The sequence below is a fragment of the Trichechus manatus genome, unplaced genomic scaffold (assembly GCF_000243295.1).
Source record: "Trichechus manatus latirostris isolate Lorelei unplaced genomic scaffold, TriManLat1.0 scaffold00107, whole genome shotgun sequence".
Lineage (NCBI taxonomy): Eukaryota > Metazoa > Chordata > Mammalia > Sirenia > Trichechidae > Trichechus > Trichechus manatus.
In genome coordinates this window covers 8,632,253-8,651,010 of record NW_004444043.1, presented here as the reverse complement: position 1 = coordinate 8,651,010, position 18,758 = coordinate 8,632,253, and the positions used below count along the sequence as shown (strand labels likewise).

At 37.9% G+C, this 18,758-nt stretch overlaps 1 protein-coding gene across 1 annotated transcript in view; it reads right to left on the bottom strand.

The window, feature by feature from the left end:
• Positions 1-18,758, bottom strand: part of ALDH1A1 (aldehyde dehydrogenase 1 family member A1) — a 52,911-nt gene that overhangs the window by 21,521 nt on the left and 12,632 nt on the right. Inside the window, exons 2-6 of the mRNA XM_004383291.3 lie at positions 17,037-17,141; positions 11,287-11,427; positions 6,580-6,709; positions 3,911-3,972; positions 1,366-1,494 (exon numbers count right to left, since the gene is read on the bottom strand). Of these exons, the coding sequence (XP_004383348.1) occupies positions 1,366-1,494; positions 3,911-3,972; positions 6,580-6,709; positions 11,287-11,427; positions 17,037-17,141 (567 nt within the window). The remainder of the gene's footprint in view (positions 1-1,365; positions 1,495-3,910; positions 3,973-6,579; positions 6,710-11,286; positions 11,428-17,036; positions 17,142-18,758) is intronic.

Sequence of the window (18,758 nt, the reverse complement as noted above, 5' to 3'; positions counted from 1 at the left end):
AGCAGACTGCCACATCTTTCTCCCGTAGAGCTGCTAGTGGGTTCAAACCACCAACCTTTTGGTTAGCAGCCAAGAGCTTAACTACTACACAACCTGCTAAGAAAAATTCAAGTAAGAGGTTTTATTATTAAATTATTATTATTATTATTTAATTTCTTAACCCACATAAAATAACCTGAAATATTCATTATCAAGGGACCATTTCTCTTCATGATAAATTCATGTTTGACTTTTATGCATCATTTCTAATGATAAAAAAAAAAAAATGATTGCCATCGAGTCGATTCTGACTCATAGCGACCCTATAGGACAGAGTAGAATGGCCCCATAGGGTTTCCTATGCTGTGATCTTTACAGGAGCAGATTGCCAGGCCATTTCTAATATGGAGCTACTGGTGGGTTCGAAGTGCCGACCTTTCCGTTAGCAACTGATTGATTAACCATTGCACCTACAGGCCTCCTTAATTTCATAATAGTAACTCAAAAAGATAGCGTGTGTGTTATGAATTGAGTTTTCTCTCCCAAAAAAGATTTGTTAAGTCTTAACTCCTGTACCTATGAATGTGATTCTTTTTGGAAATAGGGTCTTGGAAGATATTATTAATTAGGGTAACATGGTCATACTGGAGTGGGGTGGGGCCTCATCCTATAGGGCTGGTGTCTTTATAAAAGAGGAGAAGATACACAGAGGTAGAGAGACAGAGGAAGAATGCTGTATGAGTCTGCAGCTGCAAACCAAGGAGCACCTGGATGGACTAAGCACCTGGGTGGACTAACCAGTTGCCATCGAGTTGATGCTGACTCGTGGTGACTCCGTGTGTGTCAGAGTAGAACTGTGCTTCATAGAGTTTTTAATGACTGACTTTTTGGAAGTAAATTGCCAGGCCTTTCTTGTGAGGTGCCTCTGGGTGGCCTGTAACCACCAACCTTTTGGTTAGCAGCAGAGCAGGCTGACTGTCTGCACCACCCAGAGACTCCTTGGATGGACTAGTTTAAACAGCTTTGCAGAACAGCCAGAGCGTTCGTGGCAGTTATAAACCAACTTACATTTTAACATCTGAAAGAGAGCCATATGAATTTCAGCACTAATCTGTGTTCACAGGAGATGGGCAAAAGAAACAGAAAAGTGATCATAAGGTGATGGTTTGACACCCAGCATTTGAGTTTGGCTTCTTACGTACCTTTGAGGAGAGGTTCATTTGGGTTGGCTGCCAGAAATCCAAGGCAGTAGCCGTGCTAAATGTGTTTCCACCACTGGACAGGAGCCATTTGCTGAGAATGCAGTTTACAGTAGCACCCAATGAGGTCTTTCTATTATAAATTAGGATTCCTGAGTTCTTGTGTTTATTTTGATTTAGGACTTACCTCTTTTATTAAAGATGCCACATGAAGAGCTGTGAGAGGAGTTTGCTCTGCTGGTTTGACAATCACTGTGTTTCCACAGCTAAGGGCAGGCCCTATCTTCCAAATGAGCATAACCAATGGGAAATTCCACTATGAAGAAATGCATAACAATAGAGTCTTTGTATTGCTGAAAGACACATTTGCTAATCTAACTTTTACATGATACATACCTTGTAGATGTTAAACAGTAATTGTAGTAGTTTTGTGTAATCATCTGAAATATTTTACTTAAATTCATTGCTAAAAGCAAATTGTAAATGCTAAAAAGCTCTAAATAAATCGAGTATGAGGAAGGAGCAGGAGACAGTTATGAAATTATTCAGCTGCTGTAGTTTTGAGTTCTTTTCCTACTAGGAAAAATATCACTGCATGGCTTGGAAGTCCACCTTTACTGTTAAACATATTGTCAGCTATCTGGGTTTAAAAAGTGTAATCATTCCCTTTTCCCGGTAGGTTATTTACTGTAATTATTTACCCAATAGTATTATTAAATAGCACTTATTTTTAAGACAAATATGTTGTTAAAAATCAAAGAAGTCTAGGGTTGGCTCAATGCCTGACCAGCTATGTGAACCCTGACAAGTTATTTGCTCTCTGTGCATTGTCATGCTATAAATGCTGAAGACAGTCTTCTTTACCTCAGAAGGTTGTCCTGAGAATTAATCGAGAAAGTAGGCCTAGTGCTTATGAACACAGTGATCAGTCAGTGACTAGTTCACCATTCAACCTGTTGCCGTTGAGTCGATTCCGACTCATAGCAACCCTATAGGGCAGAGTAGAACTGCTCCCCAAGGTTTCCAAGGAGTGGCTGGTGAGTTTGAACTGCTGACCTTTTGATTAGCAGCCAAGCTCTTAACCACTGCACCACCAGGGCTCTACCATTCACACAGTACAATAAATATTAGCTATCATTAGTATTCAGGATTATGTAGTTCTTATCGATTTTTTTGAACTAATGAATCATTCAAAACGCTGATACGTTCCAATCTCATTGGAGCAAAAGATTTGTCATTTCTAAGAACTTCAGGACTCCTCCCTGCCTTTTCATTTGGCATTTTTGAATATGCCAGCCAAAGTGAAATTCTTTAGATAGTCTCCTGTTTGTTGGGCTTAGAAGGAAATCGTCATGATTCCACTTAGAATACTACCTTCCCTAAGAGGATTTGGAGTATCAGAGCTGCTTATCTAAAGGTAGAATATGTTCCATATAGTGCTCCAAATGCATCTGGCAGTACTTCTTACATTTTAATTTTAAAAAGAAATTCTTTTAGGATTTGAACAACCTGGTTGTTACTATTCTTCATGATGAGAAGTCTCAAGAAGGAGATAAAATGGGTTGGAGAGTACTAGGGCCTAGTATATTTTCCTAAAATGGTGTCCTGCAGGAGATGGGCCTGCAATGACCATTTGTCACATGCATTTAAAGCATGGGTCTTACAAAGAATATGTAATACAACTTGCTTTTTGAAAGAAGTCATAGAGTAAAAGTTAAGATTTGTTGATACTGTAATATTGAAACACACTCCAGAGATATATCAAGATACAGATAGGTTTCTGGACAGTGGCATCACTAGATGGGTGTGGACTGCACTGGGTGACACTGTCAGAGGGGATGACACCGAAATGACTGTCTATAAAATTTTTGTGCAGTGTTTCAAGCAGAAATTCATTATTTTTTATAAAAAATATTCCTGTAGTTTAACAACAAAAATATGTTTTGGAAGCCCAGCTTACATGTATCAATATACCTACAAGGCTAAAACTCCATGCGGATTTATTTACTCTTTGAACTCTCTAATGCGCTCTGTCAGAGCTGTCATTAATACCCAATTACAATGATGCTTCGAATCACATGGTTTCGTAGGCACCCACTACAAAAACGCGCTGTTGTTTTTGTTGCTGCCAGTGGTTTTATAGTCTCTGATTTTGTCAAATTTTTGGTGCTTTCGCTACAATATTGTGATAATTAGAATTCATGAACCTGTATCAATAACTTTTTTGAGAATGAAGTAGTAATTAAGGAACAGAAAGAGAAAAAAAAGGCTTTGCTCAATTACTAATAATTTAACTAATAATGTTGTAATTCAGTGTAAAAAGATTTTATAAAACAATTTTGTTGTTAGTATTCATATAATCTAAGAACATTACATTTAAACAATTTAGAACTATATCACATATTATCCTATGAGTAAAATTGATAATAAATATTACTAAGGATTCTGTATGGTCTGGTGTGGGTAGAGGTCCATGGGGGGATTGACCCCAGGAGTTACACCACTGGGTGACACCAACTCTAGTGGGACCACTGTTTCTGGACAACCGAGTTCATACCCAAAAAGTTAAGTCACAAGGAGACCAGGTACGTCCTACAATTTACTCTGCATTTAGTAAATACCTGGTAAGGATCCATTTGTGTTGGAGAAAGCTTCATCGCTAAATTGAATAGATTTAGAATGATTTAGAATTTTATTATTAAGTTTGAAAATTATACAGGAGACCAACTTACAGGAATGATCTGGCCACATACACCAACAGGCTCATGTTTTGTATAAGTAAAATAGTTTCCATCTGGAAAATAAAACACACACAAAATCATATTTAGACAGATATATTTTACGTTCATTGACTGATGGATTAAGGCTTATGTGAGGGAAAGGTGTAGGCAAAAAGTAAAACTAAAAATAAAAAAAACATACCTTCCAGTACTTACAAAATGAAAATTTGAGTCCTCAGATAGTAATTTGGAATGATAGGAATTGTGAAACTGAGTTAGGTCAAAGCAAAGATGCTTAAAATTAGAAAAGATCTTGTAGTGAAATGAGTTTCTTTATGTGGCCTTTGCCTACGTTTTTTGGAAAAACAGCTTGAGATATTTTTCCTCTAAGCCCTGAGGAGTCACCTTTCCCCTAGTTTTCTACCCCAGAGGGTTTGTTACTTTTGAGCAGGTTAATCGACATTCCCTGGGTAAGTAGTAAACAGGTTTTGATACGTTTTTGTCTGGTCCTGGGCCACAACCTGCCCTATGATTGATATGAACCTTGCAGGGATTGGCCAATAGATTATGCAAATGACTATAGCCCACTATGCAAACGAAGTATCTGTGGCCTACCAAGAAAGGATTGGCCAGTTTGTGGCCCCCTCTGAGAGGGGCTGTGCCTGAAATTGACAAAGAGTATATAAGCAGCCAAGCCCACAGAGGTTTTTGAGACAGAAAGCAGCAGGAAGAGAAGTAGCAAGAAGCAGCAGAAGGAAGAGAAAAGAGAGAATCAGCAGAGAGAGGAGGCAAGGAACCTCTTAAAAGAGCTGTAACATGGGTCAAGGGCGGTAAGACTGAAGACAGTGACAGGCTCAGAGGGGGTCCAGTGGCAGAGCCCACAGTGATAGATGGCAGAGCCAAGAGGAGCATGTCCCGAGGGGGCTGAGAGGAGCCTTTCTGAAGGGGCCGAGAGAAGGCCTGCAAGGTGAAGAACTGAGAAAGCTGTCCTGCACTGATGGAGTCTTTGCCTACATGCTTCTGATCCTGACCCTGAGTTCTAGCCTGTTAATCCTCATCGTGAGTTGTACCCTGTTCCTTAATAAACTACTTAACTGTAAGTATGGTCTATGAGTTGTGTGTGGCCATTGCAACGGCTTATCGAACCCAGAAGAGAAGTAGAGAGTATGTGGGAGGAATGGCTGGTGTCAGGACTGGTAATGAAGGGTGGAGTGTGGAGGTATGTCTGACCTCTGTCTCATAGGAATTGACTTTGTGCTGATTCTTATATTTGAAGTTATTCGTACAGATCTGAAAGGTAATTGATTCTGTTTCTCATTGCATAAGAGGCCTGTTTTCTATTATTCTATTCTCAAAGTTTTATAGAAAAGGAATGAGAAAGAAAGTAGGATGTGTGTGGCTAAGAGAAGAACCATAATAAAATGTATTTATGGCAATTATAACTTCTACTAGTAGTAAGGTTTTTTTAAAAAAAAATAGAATTAAAAATATAGAAAGTTAGAAACTAGTAGAATTAAAAAACAAACAAACAAACAAACAAAAAACTCCCTAAAAGCAATGAGATACATATATAGCCTTTCCTAGTGGCTTGTTCTAAAATGTTCTTTTTGTACCTACTGAACAACAGAAGTAAACGCTCTTAATTCATGAAAAAATAAAACAAAAAGCCAGAAAAAAGATGTTTCTTTCAACCTGGATTTAACTGACTCATATGCCTCAGAGTTTGTTGTGGCCAACCTGAGCGTTACATTATGCTTTATCTTCTGTTCTGTTCTAGTTCCCACAGAGGCGTCCTGGCTCTCACAGCAAGAACTCTCCTTATCAAGGTCTATTTGTACTTCAAATGGTACCTCCCATTTGTCAAAGGATAAAGTAAACAGTTACTGAAATAATCAAATTCCTTGGGACCACCGTGGCCTCACTCTCCCCTTTTAACTTCCTGGGTATCACTTCTAACTTACTGGATGCTCCAATTAGTTTGGAAAGGCACATCAGGACCAGATTGGAGGTTGTTGTATTCCTATAGTCAATAAATTTATATGGATTAAACTCCACCCATACTATTTCTCAAGCTGATGCTTTTTCACATTTCTATCTCAGTATGTGCATGCCTTCACTAAAATCAGACATACATACACATTCATACACATGAATTAAGACATCTGTAAACCCAGTGCCATCTTGTTTTGAAGCTATTTGAAACAAATCAATGTGAATTAGTTTGTTGAATTATCCTGGTCTGACTACAATGAGTTAGACCATGTACAGATGACCATAACTGACTCATTCTGGAACAAGAGGCTTAAATAATTACATTATAGATAGTTATAAATGTCACTATTGGAATACAACCCAAATACGTAAGTTCAGAGGCCAGCTTTGAAACGTTTGGGTTCTTAGAGAGGCAGTTGTCTTAAATCAAAAGTTATGGCCAAAAGAATGCTCCTACTTGAATGTTTGCTAAAATATACAGTGTGATTATGCTGAAACAATTTTAAAAGCCATTTGATAAATCTTAACAGAACTTTCAGGTTCAGAACTGAATTTTCTCCAAGTCAAGGAGAAAATAAATTTGCCTTATTTGGTTGACATTTTTAAAAGAGAGAGCTTGGAATTAATTCATCTCTGCAGTAATTTCCATGCCCTACCCCCATCCCTGGTGGTTTCCCAAAACTACTTACCAGCTGGTATTGTTCGGCCCTGGATCTTGTCAGCCCAGCCTGCACAGTAGCGTAGTGTTTTTATGCAGCCTCCTAAATCCATCAGATAAGAATTGGCAAATAGTTTTCCGCCATTGATTGACTCCAGTGTCTGAAAAAGAGATCAAACCTCAAATCTAAACTTCCATAAAATGTATAGATTAAAGAATATACATGAATATATATATATACCCAAGACCAAACCCATTGCCATCAAGTCAATTCCAACTCATAGCGACCCTATAGGACAGAGCAGAACTGCCCCATAGGGTTTCCAAGGCTGTAAACTTTATGGAAGCAGACTGCCACATCTTTCTATCATGGAGCACCAGATGGATTCCAATCACCAACCATTCAGTTAGCAGCTGAGCACTTTAACCACTGCACCACCATGGCTCCTTATGAATATATGTCTTTCCAATATTTTGAATAATTATGTGTTATAGAATTTTGGTAGGAGCCCTGGTGGCACAGTGGTAAAAGCTCTTGGCTGCTAACTGAAAGATCAGCAGTTGGAACCCATCAGCTGCTCCTTGAGAGACAGATGTGGCAGTCTGCTTCCATAAAGATGATAGCCTTGGAAACCTTATGGGGCAGTTCTACTCTGCCCTATAGGGTTGCTATGAGTTAGAATTGACTCTGTGGCAATGGGTTTCTTTTTTTTGCTTTATAGAATTCTGGATATGGAATAAATACTATAAGTCATCTTGTCTAACCTCCTTTAAAAAGAGGAGAATGAAAAACCAGTTAAAATGACTTGCTTAAGGTCTTGTAGCAAGAAATAGTAGTTGGATTCTGGTTTCTAAGCCGTACTGCTCGTCCTATGGCATTGTGAGTGTGCTCTAGAAAACCAGTGGTCATGGACTGAGCTGTGTCCTCCAAATATGTGTCAACTTGGCTAGGCCCTGATTCCCAGTATTGTGTGTTGTCCTCCATTTTGTCACCTGATATAATTATCCTCCATTTTCTGATGTGTCGTAAATCCTAACCTCTATATGTTAGTGAGGCAGGATCAGTGTGGGGTGTATATTGAGTCACAGCCTTACAAGAGGATGTAACTCAAGTCACATCCTTACTTAAGTCACATCCTTGCTTGAATCACACCTTTTATCTTAATCCATTGCCGTCAAGTTGATTCTAACTCATAACAACCCTAGAAACAGAGTAGAACTGTCCTATAGAGTTTCCAAGGCTGTAATCTTTACAGAAGCAGACTGTCACAGCTTTCTCCCACAGAGCAGCTAGTGTGTTGGAACCACCGACCTTTCAGTTAGCAACCCAGCAAGAGAGAAGCAAGTGAGAGGGCAGGGACCTCATTACCACCAAGAAAGAAGAGTTGAATGTGGAGCACATCCTTTGGACCTGGGGTTCTTGTGCTGAGAACCTACTAGACTCAGAGGAATATTGAAGCCAAGACACATGGCGATCTCCAAGAATGCTGGGCCCACAGATGTTGAAAGCAGACAAGAACCTTCCCCCAGAGCTGAAACAGAGAGAAAGCCTTCCTCTAGAGTTGGTGTCTTGAATTTGGACCTCTAGGCTCCTAAACTGTGAGAGAATAAATTTCTGTCTTTTAAAGCCATACACTTGTGGTATTTCTGTTATAGCAGCACTAAATAACTAAGACAGAATTTGGTACCAGAAGTGGGGTGCCGCACTAACAAATGCCAAAAATATGGAAGGGGTTTTAGAATCGGGTAGTGGGTAGAGGCTTGAAGAGTTTTAAGATGCCTAATAGTAGAAGCCTAGATTGCCTGGAAGAGACTGTTGGTAGAATTATGGACACCAAAGACAATTCTGGTGAGGGCTCAGAAGGAAGTGAGGAGAGCTGTAGAGAATGTCTCTATCATCTTAGAGAACACATATGGCACCAGTAACAGAATGTTGCTAGAAATGTGAACATTACATGTTCTTCTGTGAGGCTTTAAAAGGAAATGTTGAACATGTGTGATGGTTAAGATTGTGTGTCAACTTGGCTGGGCCGTGATTCTCTGTGTTTTAATGTAATCACTCCCATGACTGAATATACTGTGAGTAGCCAATCAGATGAAAGGGAGTCTCCTTGGGGGTGTGGTCCACATCTGTATATAAGCAGACGTTCCAGCTTTTTGCTCTCTCTGGATCCTGCGGCTGCTTCCTGTCGTCTCATCTCCCGTTCTGGGGACTTGAGCTGTCAGCTTATCTGCCGAACCTGGGATTCATCGATCTGCACAGCCTGTGAGTGGGAGCCCTGCTCTCCGACCTTCCAATCTTGGGCTTTCCAGCTTCTGCAGCTGTGTGACTTGGGAGAGGCCTCTACCCTGATCCACGGACTTGGGACATTCTAGCTTCTACAATTGCGTGAGCTGTTTCCTTGATATAATCTCTCTATATATATATATTTATACACTTTACTGGTTTTGCTTCTCTAGAGAACACAGCCTAAAACAACATGTGACTGGAAAATGGAAGAAGGGCATTGGTTTTTATGCAGTGGAAATGAACTTATTCGAAATATGTTCAAATATTTGGTTGAAGGTAGAACTTGTAAGTGATGAACTTGAATATCTGACTGATGAGATTTTTAAGTAAAATCTTAAAGGGGTCACATGGTTTCTCCTTGCCACTTACAGTAAAAATGCAAGAGGAAAGAGATGGACTTAAAAATGAACTGTGCAAAATGAAAACAGAACTTAAAGCTTTGGAAAATTATGTTGTACAAACTAAGGACATGTGTCCTAGAACTTTCACCAAGGAAGTGGCTACATGAACTTTTGTTAAAGAGATTAAGACTGTGACCAATGGATCTAAGCAACTACCACAGTAGAAAACCCATCAGAAAGAAAACTTTCCCCCCAGAGCTGGCACCCTGAATTCTGACTTCTAGTGTCCTAAATTGTGAGAGAATACATTTTGTTTGTTAAAGCCATCCACTTGTGGCCTTTCTGTTATAGCTGCACTAGGTAACGAAGACATTAACTTTCTAGAAATGATTTGAGAGCTGGTAACAGTGGCACCTAGTCTCCTTAGTCAGATCAGAGTTCCAACAGGATTTCACTTATTGTATAATCCAACTGAGGGTGACAATTTAGTATCAGTGACTATTAATGATGTTTCAATAATTATTTTTAATTTTTGCTTTCCATCTAGATACAACCAGTCTAGTCACACAAACTTGAATAACACCTAGGTCTTTGATCCGTGAATTTTCCAGTCTAGAATAAGAACCATAGTGTTTAGATTATAAATTAAAAATGAATTAAGGTGAATAGAAATGTTTCAAATATGGTTATTTTTATGATTATTCAAATTGTTACACACACAGAATTTTCTTCAACAAAATTAGAATTTTTTTTTCTTTTAATTGCGATACTTTGAATTTTGCTATTGTCATAATTATCATTTGAATGGCCAGATTGTAAAGTTCAACCTTTTCTAGTCTGGTGCCCTAACCATTATAGAATAGCCTATCTTCTCTTTTCCTTCTTTTATTAAGTAGAATTTAAAGAGCTCTTTGAGACCTAATATTCTGCTGGGGTATTTACCAAGCAGGAATCTGCAGCTGAGAGAATGGAATGTTCTCTGTCTCTGTATTTTACTGTCTACCATCTCAAAATTAAATTAAACATGATTTCTGTATGTCTGCCATTTTTTCCCTTAGAAACTTGTGCTGATAGATGCATTCAACGCTCTATAATCCACAGATTAGATAAATGAGAGAAGTCAAGTTTTAGCAAATGCCGCCTTCTTCCTACAGGACATTTTGGTTAATGCAGTTTTATTGCACATAGCTTCTGGTTCTATATTTTTTGCATACTTTGAATTATGCTGAATCTTTGAGTAATAAATGGTACTTTAATTATATGAATGACTGTTGATTAAAAAAAAAATGGTAGGCCTCTTCTTTACTGCCTGTTTAAAATTCTAAAGACAAAAATTTATTCTGAAAACTGATCTTGGTATTGGATTGTGGTTAAATTGATTTCACTATAACACGCAACTAAAAAAAGAAAACAAGGAAGCATACACTCCCATCTTAACTGCTGACTCATCTAACTGGTAAAATATATATTTTTAAGAGCAGTGTATATAAAAACATAACTTTTATAGACACGTAAATAATTGTTTTTTTTTCTTTATTCTTTGCCTTTTTTCCACCTGTAAAAAGATCCTAATTTAATCAAATGAACAGATACATTTTAGAAAGGGAAGAAGTTGTCATTTTTAAGTGTCTTAGTGAGCTAGACTAAGGATAAATAAGATTTATTTTAGAAAAATATTCTGGGAACCTTTAACAAACTCCAGAAGGTTTTCCACTAAAAGAGGTCAGTGATCAAGCAAGTTTGAGAAACGCAGTTTATCAATCTAAGAGTTCCATACTGCATGTGATTTTGTCAAAGTCTCTGAGAAGCTCTAGAGTAAAGGAAAGACATTTGTGAACTTTAGTTTAACTCAGTGTTTGCAAAGTTTAGACTGTAGAATCTATTATAGGGTCAGAGATTACATCATCCAAAACTAGAGTACAGATTATTATTTAAGAATAAGTTCAATGTTAAAATTTCTGTATAAAATCTAGAAGTTGAAATATTTTATATTTTGTTTGTAGCACTTGTAGTAACTTAATGACTACAAAAACCTACCAACTTTCCAGTTCAAACAACAGATGTTTTCTAGAGCTCTTACTACCTGCCCGATGTGGCTAATACTCACTGCGAGCAGCAGGTGATCCCTTTCAATTAAATCAGCCAACTTGTATAAGAGTCGTCCCCTTTCGGAAGCATCCATAGTACGCCATGGAGAACCAATCTGAAAAGCTTGTCTTGCAGCCTTCACTGCTTTGTCAACATCTGCCTGTAAGAAAAATGGTAATTCAATTCAGTCGGCTAAACATATTAGCAAATCCAAGGGCAATGACCCTATAAAATAGACTGGAGCTTCTTATAAGTGAGCACTGTATCTCCATTAGCCCAAAGTCTAGCACATTTACAAACTCAGTGTGTTGAAATTAAGCCCACTGCCTTATCTCTAAAATGATGAGCTTATGAAAGCATCATCTGGTTGATTTCTTAGAACAAATAATTATTTTTAATAGCTGCTATCACTGGAGTGCTTACTATATATATCCAGTAGTGTTGTAATAACTTCATATACATTAACTCATTTAATTCTCAATAATTTTATGAGATACAACATGTTCCCCATTTTACAGATGAAGAAGCTGAAGCAAGGAAGAGAAGAGATTTGCCCAAGGTCAATAGCTAAAAGTGGTTGAACTGAGCTTGTGTGAAGCAGTTGCCCTTCCACTACTATTTGGTGATTGAGATACCAAGAATTCCAGGCAAGGTTCAAGGTCTTTGGGCCCTACCTCACCTACCAAAACTTATTGTTCACATTTTTCCTACTCTTAGTCTGGCCCAACTTTTTCTCACCTCCGTTCCCATAATTCTCCTTCCCTAGAATTCTCTCCCAGCATACCTCTTTACTTCAAAATCCTACACATTATTTAAGACCCACCTCAGAAATCACAATGTACCTAAACCCTTGCCAGACTAATCCAGCGTGATAATATCTACTAGTTAAGAGTCCACTAAGCTCCAGCCACTAAGCTAAGCTCTTTACAGCTATTAGCTCATCAAGTCCCACAGTTACCACTATAGTTAAGTACTATGGATCTTATTTCACAGTGAATAAACTGTGGCTCATTGATACTAAATGTCTGAGCCAGCAAATTGTAGAGTCAGGATGTGATCCCACATTGAACTCCAAAATCCAGCCCTTATAGCTGTGCCAGGTTGTGTCCTAATAGTGATCTTCTTTGCAATGAGTACTTACTGCTGTCTGTATTATAAGCTATACTATTTCTTACTGTTCTGGACCTACAAAAGGCAGGTAATAAACATTTAATAATTTTGTTACCTATGTTATAAACTCATTGATCTTATATGAGGTTATGATAAAGGTGATATAAATCATTCATATTGATATTTATATAGTAAATCTTATTTTAATATATTTCATTATATGACAAACAGCTTTTATATTAATCAAAATTATTAGGTATAAGAGTTTTGTTTTAATTCTAGTACTAGCATTTCCTGGGTTTTTATTTCAGGACTGCCTTTCCAGGGATAACAATTGGTGAATTAACCAGAAAATAATCTGGAACATTAACTCAGATTTTCCACCATCATTTACACTTTTGCCTTATAATGTTTGAAACTTTTTTTTTTTGTAAGTAAGGAAACACAAGCCTGAATGTATGAAGGCAATTTAAATGATGACGAAACATCAAATGCTGCTTAAGCATGGTTAAGAAAGGACCAAACTCTTCAATTACTCCAAGATTGTACACTTCGATATTAAATTCATTTAGAAATGGAGAAAGTAGTTATCAGACCTGTTTTACTCTTACACCCATCATAGGCACTTACTTTAATGGACATTTGCTTTTATCCTCAACAATCATTTGCTAGCTCATGCTTTAGTATTAAACGCAGTTTTCAGGATTAGTCAATATAGCCTAAAAGAATCATTGAAGTGAAAAGAAAACAGTTCCCACCCACATCTGTGCTTTGCTTTGTAACCTCCATTTGTTCTTGCCCCTCCTCCTTTCTTTATAATACCACTGAAAGGCGGTATACAGCCCATTGTTAGCACCATTCTACTTATAAATTAAATCCCTAAACCCTCTTGGCTCATTAGCTAAAGAGTCAGTTCCAGAATATTAGGTTTACTGTGACTATGTAATTTACTAGATTTGTACGTTTCACTAAGCAATGTTGTTGGAGGTTCCTGTACATTTGTAGGCAAAAGTGTGAGAAGAGCAATAATTCTTTAAGAAGAAAAGTTAGTAGATCATTCCGAAAGGAATAGGCTACAACAAGAGGGTCGAATGTTAAGGGAACTGTTGCTTTCCATGGACAGTTTATACCATGAACAATTTAATTTCAGTGATCAAATATTCTGCCAACTAGAGCAGCCTAGCCGTGTGATGAAATTTGAAGCTTTGCTGTGTGTATATGAGTGTCCTTAATTTACATTTGTGCAGACGGGCCTCCTCTTTTCTGAGCAGGAGTAATTGTTAACAAGCACAGAGCAAATAAATGACGAACATTTGGAAGGCTTTGGGTATGATCATCAGCTTTCCCTTGCTACAACTGAGAAAGAAGGCAAATCCCATGAATGCCAAGAACGTCCTCAGACTACCTTCCACGATTTCATCTGGAACTCTAGGCACAGATTCATTTTACTGATGAAACTAATCCCAGAAGCCAACGGCAGAGCTAGATGCTCAAGACTGCAGAGTTAAAATATTAAGGATATTTTTTTTTTCTTTTGTTAATTGCAAAGTGAAAACAGATCTGCAGCCTTCCTCCTGAGTGGAGAGAAAGAGTAGGCAGCTGTCAGGGAATGATTGTCCTTACCTTGCCCTCTAAAGCTTTTCACATAGTCCCCAGGCTTGCCAGAGCCACTCAAACCACCAGAGGGATTTTGAGGTCATGCAATGTGTGGATCTCTAGAAGTGTCTGATAAAAGGTTGAATGTGAAGAATAAATGTTCCTCTTATTTTTGGGAAGGGCTTGTAGGACACAGGTTTTTGAATTTCCTATGTCATCTTGCCAGGAATGAGCAATATTTTTCTGCCCAAGTTTGGGCTTAGAACGTTTCATAGAGGTGCAGAGTTATTGCCACAGTCCAGTTTCCATTCATCAACTTACTTGCTTATTAAAGTCCATAAACCTTATTAAATGCTAACACTTGAGAAGAGATTCACCTTATGGTTTAGTATCTTGGTTTATTGATTTTCAAAGTGAAGTCCCCTCCCAACCAGAAACATCTGTATCACTTGAGCATTTACTAGAAGTGAAAATTTGGGGTCTCACTCTACAATTGTTAAAACAAACTCTGAGGATGGAGTCCAGCAACCTGTGTTTTAACAAGCCCTCTAGGAGGTTCCAGTGCAAGCTAAATTTTGACAGTCACTGCCTTAGTTAATAGTAAGTTTAGTACTGGATTCCCAACTGTCTTCCCAAGTATGTGGGGTGTATGGCAATTCAAAGCTTGATGGAGAAGAAGAATGTTACATTTATTCATAATCTATAGTATACCAAGTACTGAGGACAAAGATTTGAGATGTAGTATTGATCTCTGGGTGGTGCAAATGGTTAATGTGCTCCACTGCTAACCAAAAGGTTGGAGGTTCAAGTCTACCCAGAGGTACCTCGGAAGAAAGGCCCAGCAATGTACTTCTACAAAATAAGCCATTGAAAACCCTGTGGAGCACAGTTCTACTCTGGCACATATGGGGTTGCCATGAGTCAGAGTTGGCTTGATGACAACTTTTTTTAGTTGGTTTTTATCTCTATAAGAAGCATATTGCCTCAGCTAAATTAGCCAATAGCAATAAAATACAAGGGTTATAATATAGGCAAATAAAACGTTCTATAATGTTACAAAGCAGAGCAGTTCTACCTGGGAAGATTAGAGATAGCTTTAGAAATGTACGACCTGGTAATGATTGAGGTTTTATTATGTGCTCAGTGCTGTTAAAGATGTTTGCATATTTTCTTATTACTCCCCAAAGTTTTTCTATTTCCTCATTTTACATGAAAAGGGGCAGAAACTGAAAGAGAGTAGGTAAAAATGTAGAACCTCTGTGTTCTTAACTACAGATGATGATCTGAACTAGGTCCCGAGGACTGTACTAGGGACCCAGCACAGAGGCAATGACCAGCATGCAATGTTCGGGGGACAGCACTGGATATGGTGCAGTCGGAACTCACGTTGGTGGATGGAACAAGGGTTGAATAATATTATAAGGAACCTTGCACATGGATTTTTTTTCTAGAAGTAGTGAGAAACCCTTGAAGAGTTTATGCGCCGATGAACCCTCTAATATACATAAAAAGTGAAGTCTGTAAGCAAGTGACTCAATTCTATCCTGTTTCTATTTCTCCCTCTGTTGACTCCTGTGGCTGAACTCTGTGCTCCTGTGCCTTCAGACATCAGTCTTAACTTCGTTCTGATAATACTGCAACCTGAACCTGGGGGCCTTCCCTAAATCCAGAAGAGCTTCTTAGATTTATCGCTATCATGGAATAGATCTGCTTGGCTTAATGTATTAAGATTGTTATTGTTAGGTGCCATCGACTCATAGCAACCCCAGGGAACAGAGTAGAACTGCCCCATAGGGTTTTCAAGGCTGTAATCTTGCCGAATCAGAGCACTAGGACATTTTTCTGGGGAATTGCTGGGTGGGTTCGAACTGCCAACCTTTCAGTTAGCAGCCGTGCACTTGACTGTTTGGGCTACCAGGGCTCCTTGCATTAAAATTAGTAATTTCATTCTTGGGGGAACAGTAGGGAAAAAATAGAAACAGGCCCAGAGCATGTGATTGGTACAACTGATTAAAACATGGTGTAATGAATAGGTAAGATCCTTAGATTTGACTGACTTCATCTGCCAATGGTCTTTTTTGCACAACAAAAAAGAAATTTACCTAACCAAATTTTATGTTATAGTGACTTGAAGCTTGATAAGGTCTAGAAAAAGACTAGAAAAATTGTTTTAAATTAGATCTAGGAATGCATACACTTTTAAGGTATGTTTCGGATAAAATTTCTGTAGACTTTTACTTGCCTTTCCCCAGGGGTCACTTAAGAATACCTTATTTTTACAATAATCACAAGGTAAGACAGTAGCCCTGCCAGTCACAGGCTCTGGTGTTGGAAGGAAGCATTTGAATACTGATTTCATTATTTATTAACAGTCACCTTGAGTGAGTTACACAACCTTTCTATTCTGCCCTTACATGATCATTCCTAAAAAAGGTTAAGAATAGTATCTTCTTCTTAGGGTCGCTTTGAGTATTAAATTGAAACAATATTTAGAGCTTTTTTTTTTTTAAGTTATTACTAAACAAAAGTTGGTTTCTGTTCTTACTATTATTAGCTAGAGAATGATAACACTTAACTTATTTAGTTTAAATTATTTAAAATTCAGTTTTAAAGGTATTGATCAATATTAAATTCACTGATTTTAGTAAAATAATTTTAGCAATATATTGTTTTTAAAATCCTACATTAACTTTTGTTTAAGTTTCATCTAGCAACTTAAAAAGAACACTTTAATATGAATAAAGGATTTCTTTGTAAATCTATGATCAGTCCTGTCTTTTGCAGTTTGTACAGTGAATCTAGACATTCCTTCAATGAAAAACAAGCAAGAAAAATTAGTACAAAAAGAATCAAACAGAGCACCCCAAAGCATAGGCTAATCACCGTTAGATGGCTACTATGTGATCTCTTTGCTTCAAGCACGATTTAGAAAATTTCTCTAGACAGCCCCAGAAGCCATACTTGAATGACGTGCCTACTTAAGCCAGCAATGGCGTTTGGGGCCCCGGAATGGAAAGAGACAAAGAAACCGGGCATAAAATGAACTAGTGCTAGGAAACTCACCTTATCTCCTTCTTCTACCTCACAGAGTTTTTCCTCGGTTGCTGGATTGAAGACAGGAAATTTCTTGCCACTCACTGAATCATGCCATTCATTGTTTATGAAGATCTATAAGGATGAAGAGAAAATAAATAGAAAGGAGTTTAAATATGCAAGCTATTTTAAAAATGGTTTATAGAGCTAGCATTACACAATATCTAACAAGCCACAGGAGTCCCTAGATGGTACAAATGGTTAATACTCTCGGCTGCTAAGTGAAAGGTTGGAGGTTCAGGTCTACCCAGAGGCACCTTGGAAGAAAGTCCTAGTGATCTGCTTCTGAAAAATCAGAGACTGAAAACCCTGTGGAGCACAGTTCTACTCTGATACACAGGGAGTTCCCGTGAGTAGGAATCAACTTGACGCAACTGTTTCTTTAACAAACCAAAGCATTACAACTTCTCCCCTTTTCTCCCCCTTTCTCCAAGATTTTGTTGGCTGTTTAAGACATTTTATTTACACACTCACACGCATGCATGCACATATTCATATACACTGAAATAAGGTAATACTTTTAAATTTCATTGAAGTATGAGATTATTCCAGTACTTGAAAATACAGACTGAAGAAAATAATCTCAAAAAAAGTTGCTTTTATCTGAAATAGCCATAAATTTGAGGCAAGAGTAGAAGCTTTGGAGGCGTTGATACTTATGAATCATTTTCTCCATTTCCCACTTCAGATTCTGAACGGGCTCATTTAGGGCTACTGAATGGTTTGGTATCATAAGTGACTATTTTCTGGTCCTTTATTTCACTGCTTGAAAGGTAACTTGAGGGGAATTTAAAAAGAAGTTTAGCTTAGGGAAAAAAAATGGCTAGTTACATTATAATATGTATGCACTATCTAGCTTCATTATCAGAGTCTTGCATCTAAACTGTACATATCAAACTCCCCCTTCAGATTAAAGTCAGTGACTGTTTTGAAAACGAACATGAACCGAAAGTAATAAGGCGAGCTTATGTGGCAGGCTTAAGGTAACTAAAAAATTAGTTGTAGAGGGTTCCAAATTACCAGGAACTGTTTTGCATTATTCAATTTTAACCTTTAATATAGGAGAACATGTGTACCTAGCTTTTGCTTCAATTTGTGTTTACATTCACATAATCCCACATAGTCACTTTTGTGTTATCAGAAAGTTGTGTATCAATCAATGGGGGAAATATGAGATGCACTCTGGAAGTTACTAAGGGAAATTTCAAGATGAGTTAGCCATGGATCTTCTCAAGGGGCTTGCAGTCTAAGAGAAGAATGTGTTTATATCAAGACCAGCCAGGAAAAGAATAGAAGGTTGTAGGCTAAAATGACCAATGCAGTACTTCAATCGGTTAATTGCATAGAGGAACTCAAGGAAGAGAGAGATGTGGCTGGGAGAAGGCAGCCTTGCAAACTGGGATTTGGATTAGTGGAAACAAGGAGAACAACGAGCAAGGGAAGAGAACAATCTTAGGATATTTGTAACACAGTCAAGAGATCAGCCCTGAATAGAGAGTTCTGGTGGGGAAGTAAGTTTTAGACAAGCTCAGACAATGAAAACAAAGTCAGTTTGTAGTGGATATTGACTCCTGGAGTGAGAAGTTTAGACTTTATTCTGCATATATTGAGAGAGTAAAACAATCAAATAAATGTTTCAGGAATACCGAAAAATTACCCAAAACTGATTTGAAAGAGTTCAGGGGATTCATC